This window comes from Myotis davidii, unplaced genomic scaffold (assembly GCF_000327345.1).
Source record: "Myotis davidii unplaced genomic scaffold, ASM32734v1 scaffold1134, whole genome shotgun sequence".
In the NCBI taxonomy this organism is placed as follows: Eukaryota; Metazoa; Chordata; class Mammalia; order Chiroptera; family Vespertilionidae; genus Myotis; species Myotis davidii.
Genome location: NW_006286229.1, coordinates 304,282 through 309,929, shown reverse-complemented (window position 1 = coordinate 309,929; position 5,648 = coordinate 304,282). Strand labels below are relative to the sequence as shown.

Genomic DNA, 5,648 nt, shown 5'->3' with positions numbered 1-5,648 from the left:
TCCGGGCCCTCCCCCCACATTGAGGAGGAGGCAGCCCCCACCCCCCCATCGCTCCCCCACCTTCTCTCTACCAGCACGGCTGTCTGCGAAGGCGGTGCAAAATCCAGGACTGGATTTCCCTCCCAAATCCTGGGCTGGATTCCCTGGAACTTGGACTCACCTACTCCAACACTCGAGCCCCCTCCCCAGCGCAGCACAGTCAGGGAGCGCGACTGTTGGGTGCGGCATTTAAGGACTAGGGTAAAAGTCAGTCTACGCGTGAACAGTCCACGGCGGAAACGGAGCAAGTTCTGGGGAAGCTGATGCAGAAAAGCGGAGAACTCGGAAATGCCTTTCCCAGGACCCCTGGTCTCCCCCAGGCACTTGCATGTGCTCCTTCCCCATCACCCAGCCCTCTCGCCCACCTTCACCCCCACTCAGGCAATACATCCACGAGGCCACGCTTGGAACAAAACTGTCCCAAAGTGAACTTGAAAAGTGCTCCCTGGGGACGCGGACAAACATGGAACTTAGCAGGATAGGAAGGAGGGGAGGGTGCCTCCCGCAGGGAGAGACCTGGGGGCTCGGAACAGCCCCGGCCGAAATGTGAGTCAAAAGCTGCAGCTGGAGGTGGAAGGAGAAGGACTATGTCTACAGACTGACACCGCCGCCCCCCCCATGCTAAAATGCATCCCGTCTCCATAGCAACCCCAGCTCCAAGAGTGCCTCAGAAACAGCGGGGATAAGCCGAGAGGAGGGATCCGCATACATGGTGGTGTGTGTGTGTGTGAGGGGGGTCCACCATGTGATTTGGGGTTCATGGAGGCACCACCCTCACAACTAGTTACCCACATGTGGGTTATTTAGCGCCCCCCCCGAATATAAGGAGCCCCTCAGTTCCTGTAGCTCCCACTCTCTAGGGACCCTGCAGTGCAAGGCGCACTGTCCTCAAGCCGGGGAAGAAGTATCCAGGGGTTAGGCCTATGGGGAACGGAGATGGAGACCCTGCCCCAGCCACCACCAGGCTGGGGCGGGAGTTAGGTGAGGCCTCCCGCCAGCCTTGGAGAACCCACCCCTGGGCCCGGGGAGTCTCAGCGTTCCCCTAATTTGGCGTCCCATCCTCCTGACGCAGCCGAGACTATAATAGTGCTGTCGTGGGCGGCTCTTGGAGGCAGGAGCCCGTGGCGTGCGCGGCCTGGTAGGGGTGGAGGGTGGAGGGCGGTACCGGGATGCTGGATACCCTTTGTTTCCCCCTAGACCTGTACCCAATCCCTCCGCGGGCCTGCCCGGAGATCCATCGGCAGCCTCCCCCCACCCCGCCCTTGCAGCGTCAAGATGACACCATCCCTAGGACAGGAGACCCCTCAGTAGTCTTTTCTAGAAGAGAGTGAAGGAGATTTGTTGATTCTGGCTTAATTTTTTTTTTCTTCTATCGGTGGCCTCAGTTTTCCTTATATTCAAAGGGAACAGAATCCTGACTCCTGGGGAGAGTGGAACAAATCACTTAGGAAGAGTGGAGTCTTCTCAGAGGTTCCAGCCTCTCCCCCCGCCCTCACTCCCTCCTTCTCCAGAGCTGAGCAGAGGCCTCTACCTGCCCTAGACATGTCCTCTCCCCCCTTTTTTCCTACAGGAATGGGGCTTGGAGTTCCTCCCTAGGAGGCCCCATGGGGCCACTCCCCCCAGGTCTGCCTTTCCAACAATAAACGCTGTAGGGAAGGTGTCAGCTGTAGTTCTTGGCAAAGGGTGGGGGACAGGAGGCACCAGCGTCAGAAGGGCAATAGGGAGGGTATTATCAGACTGTTCCCTTAGGAACTCGAACCAAACTGTTCCTTCCAAAAGCTGGGCTCTGGTGGCCTTTCCCATCAGAGAGATCTGGCAGGAGGTCTTCTTCACTGCCCCCATCTGCCACCCCCAAGTAGGAGGCTAAAAATGGAGAGGCTGGAAGAGACCAGGATATGGAGGATGTGCTTCTCCCAGACACTTTCATAAGCAGAGGAGCCTGCTTTTGTTTGCTCTCTGCCACCTCAGAGGTAATGAGAGGAGAACAGTCCGGAGAGACCTCCAGTTCCACCAGTTCCTTAGTGGTGGTGCCTCATGGATGGATGAGCCCTTCCTGCCAGGGCCCCACCACAGCGTTGAAGCTGGGGTGGGCAGGAGGATGTGGCGGATGGTGTTGCCATGGCAGCACTTCCTTCCTGTATTGTCATCACTTGTGCTAATGGCACTAAGAAGGTAGAGCGGAAGGTGTGTGGGGGAAGACAGGAACAGGAGCATGGGGAAGAGAGGGGACCAAGAAGAGTCCTGGGGGACTTCTCTGCACTTCGGCTGTGCAGAGCATGCTGCGTGAATGTTCGTGTGTGCCTGGGAACCTGGGATTCTCTGTATGGTCATTTTAATGTGTGTACGCATTTGTGTGTGTGTTTCTCTGTACAGCTGGAGAACAAGAGGTCACTGATCCCTCGTGGGTCCTGGGAATGAACACATTATCCAGTCCCAGAACCTCCTGCCCCAGACTGCTTCCTGCCCCGGATTCCCCAGGCAGGGTCCAAGCCTACCCCATGCTCCCCACTTCTCCCTTTCCAGGAAGGTCAGCTCAGCAGTGACCTGTATTTTGATCCCCTAGGACAGTGGTTCTCAACCTTCTGGCCCTTTAAATACAGTTCCTCATGTTGTGACCCAACCATAAAATTATTTTCGTTGCTACTTCATAACCGTAATGTTGCTACTGTTATGAATCGTAATGTAAATATCTGATATGCAGGATGGTCTTAGGTGACCCCTGTGAAAGGGTCGTTCCACTGCCAAAGGGGTCGCGACCCACAGGTTGAGAACCGCTGCCCTAGGAGCAGGCTCAGAGTTGTGGAAAGAGGAAGAATGACACCTCCCATGTCCTTTACCATCTTTTCCAAATGTATTCTTCCCCTAAATCCCAGCTCCACCTTGGGGACTACTAGGAAGTGGCTTACTGGGAAATGATGTATGATCCATTAAACCCTTCTATGCCCCTTCTGGCCCCCGATACCCCCAAGTTGGGAGCTAACCCTTCTCTTACCTTGTATGCTGTTCAGTGAGGCCCGGATGCTGTCACGAAGTTCCGAGTCGCCCACCCTCTCTGTCAGTTTCCTGAGGCGGCTTAGAGCCTGCTTGGCTACCTCATGTCGTTTGACTTCTGCTCTCACTGCAGCTATAGCCAGCTGCCTCTGGGCGTGCATGTTACCCAAACCTGCCCTGCCAGGCTAACAGCAACCTCTGGCCCTGAAGCCCATGGCCCCCCAGCCCCCAAACTCCAGCAGGCCCCTTCTCTGTGCCCCAGAACTCCCCGCCCCTGCCCGCCCTTCCGTCTGTCGGCCTCACTTCCTGACTGGTGAGTTTCAAACCCACAGCCTGGGTCAGCACTACCTCCTGCACCTCCCACTCCCTCTAGTGTTGGCCCATCAGCTCTGCCAGCCGGCCTCTGCTAAGATTCCCCTGTCAGGTGGATGGAGAAACCTTAATAAGCATCCAAGCAAAGCATCCTAGGGCCTCCTGTGGGAGGTGGCTAATTAAGATGGGTGTTGGTGCTGGGAGAATGTGGCAAGCCAGGTCCCAGGTGCAATCCTAAACTCTGGGTGACCTACAGATTTGTGTTCAGTCTCAAGCTCGCAGGAATCCATACACACTTGGCCTGTCACTCTTAGAGCCCTGCATTCCAGTTTATAGTTGTAATCACCACCCACTCTACACATCTAAAGAGCTTACATCCTTACCTCTTGCAATGTAACCCTTCCTCAGCCAGCTACCCCACTGCAACCACCTCCTGGTTAAAAGGGTCCAGGGGTCAAGCAGTTATAAGGAGAATAGGTTATGGAGAAGGACAGTAACCTATAACCAGGCAAAACCACCGTGCTCCATGTTCAATTAGTTCCTTAATAATTGACTTGTCTATAACACAATAGTTAACAACACACCTTCATATATATCATCTTCATGACAGGCCCAAGGGGTAAGATTATTATTCAGCAAAGAAAACTGAAGCTCAGAGAGGCCAATAGAAAGTGAAACAAAATGATGGCTCTAGGTCTTCTAATTCTGATACCCTTTCACCACACCAATTGGTTGGCTGCTTGCCAACCAGCCCCCCTTAACCTTAGTGCCATTGTCTTGCTCTTGATTTAGGACCAGAAAAAGAAGAGGCTAGAGCAGGGGTGGGCAAACTTTTTGACTCGAGGGCCACAATGGGTACTTAAACTGGACCGGAGGGCCGGAACAAAAGCATGGATGGAGTGTTTGTGTGAACTAATATAAATTCAAAGTAAACATCATTACATAAAAGGGTACGGTCTTTTTCTTCAATAGTTTTATTCATTTCAAACGGGCCGGATCCAGCCCGCGGGCCGTAGTTTGCCCACGGCTGGGCTAGATGCAGAATTCAAGAACAGAACAAAGATGCTGGGAGGATGAGGGGAGAAATAGTGGATGGTTTGATCTAATTTGTTTCAAGACTCCAACTTTTCTGGCCCTGCCAAATGTCTGTTCTTCTGCATATCTTCATGATATCAATTTATAAAAGATAGGGGATTGTAACTATATGAATATTTCTGTAGCTGGAGATAAGGAAACTGAGGTTGAGATTACCCACTGGAACCTATAAAATTGTCTGAACAATAACTTACACTTAGCCCTAGCCGGCTTGGCTCAATGGATAAAGCGTGTCTGTGGACTGAAGGGTCCCAGGTTGATTCCGGCCAAGGGCACATGCCTGGGTTCCCTGCTCGATCCCCAGTAGAGGGCGTGCAGAAGGCAGCCAACCAATGATTCTCTCTCATCATTGATATTTCTATCTCTCTCTCCCTTCCTCTCTAAAATCAATAAAATATATTTAAAAATAAAAAAATAACTTACACTTAGTGTTTACTATGTGTCAGGTAGTGTTTAAAGTATTTTATTATATTAACTCGTTCAGTCCTCACAACAACTCAAGGGGTAGGTGTATTGTTATTTATCCCCATTTCACAGATGAGGAAACAGGCACAGAAAGCTTAACTAACTGGCCAAAGATGACACAGTGACTGGGAAATTGGAACCATGCAGTCTGCTGGCAATAAGACCATATACTGCTTCTGCAGTCACTGAATCCAAGTACACACACACTTGAATCGTTTTGGGGGTTGAAAGGAGGTTTTTCATTTGTATTCCTTCTAAGACTGCTTCTTCCTCTTTTCCCTTTCCCATAAAATGGCAGCGTGCCCAGGCACTTGTTCTATAAAAACATGCTGACCAACCATCCACCGTGCCCCCCCAGAGTGAAAATGTGTGCCTGTTCCTTACTCTCAGATTTATTCATATTCCAGCCCCTCCCTTCGTCATTTTTTTCAAGCTCTGGACCAGGCATGTGCTCTGAAGGCATCAGGCACACCCATGTCTGTGGTTTTGTCACATACAGTAATGCACTGACCAAGGCTGCTGTTTACACATTTAATATCGAGTATATTCACACCCGTTAGGGAGGGATATGGAACAGGACATGTGTACTAGTGGACATGCTTGCAAATGTGTAAGGGTTTGCTGGGTGTTGCTGTGCCCAAACCGGGACCTCTGTGGTTGGGCTAAACAACTCAATATTTTGCTCCTCTGGGTGTTCCGAGTGTGATGCAATAACAACAAACAATGGCATCATCATGAGGTCACCG

The 5,648-nt window shown here is 51.8% G+C and overlaps 1 protein-coding gene across 1 annotated transcript in view; it reads right to left on the bottom strand.

The window, feature by feature from the left end:
• The window catches only part of AGAP2 (ArfGAP with GTPase domain, ankyrin repeat and PH domain 2), a 16,773-nt gene extending 13,582 nt beyond the window's left edge, over nucleotides 1–3,191 (bottom strand). The window contains exons 1-2 of the mRNA XM_015559765.1: nucleotides 3,032–3,191; nucleotides 72–235 (exon numbers count right to left, since the gene is read on the bottom strand). Of these exons, the coding sequence (XP_015415251.1) occupies nucleotides 72–235; nucleotides 3,032–3,191 (324 nt within the window). The remainder of the gene's footprint in view (nucleotides 1–71; nucleotides 236–3,031) is intronic.
• Between the last annotated feature and the right edge of the window lie 2,457 nt (nucleotides 3,192–5,648).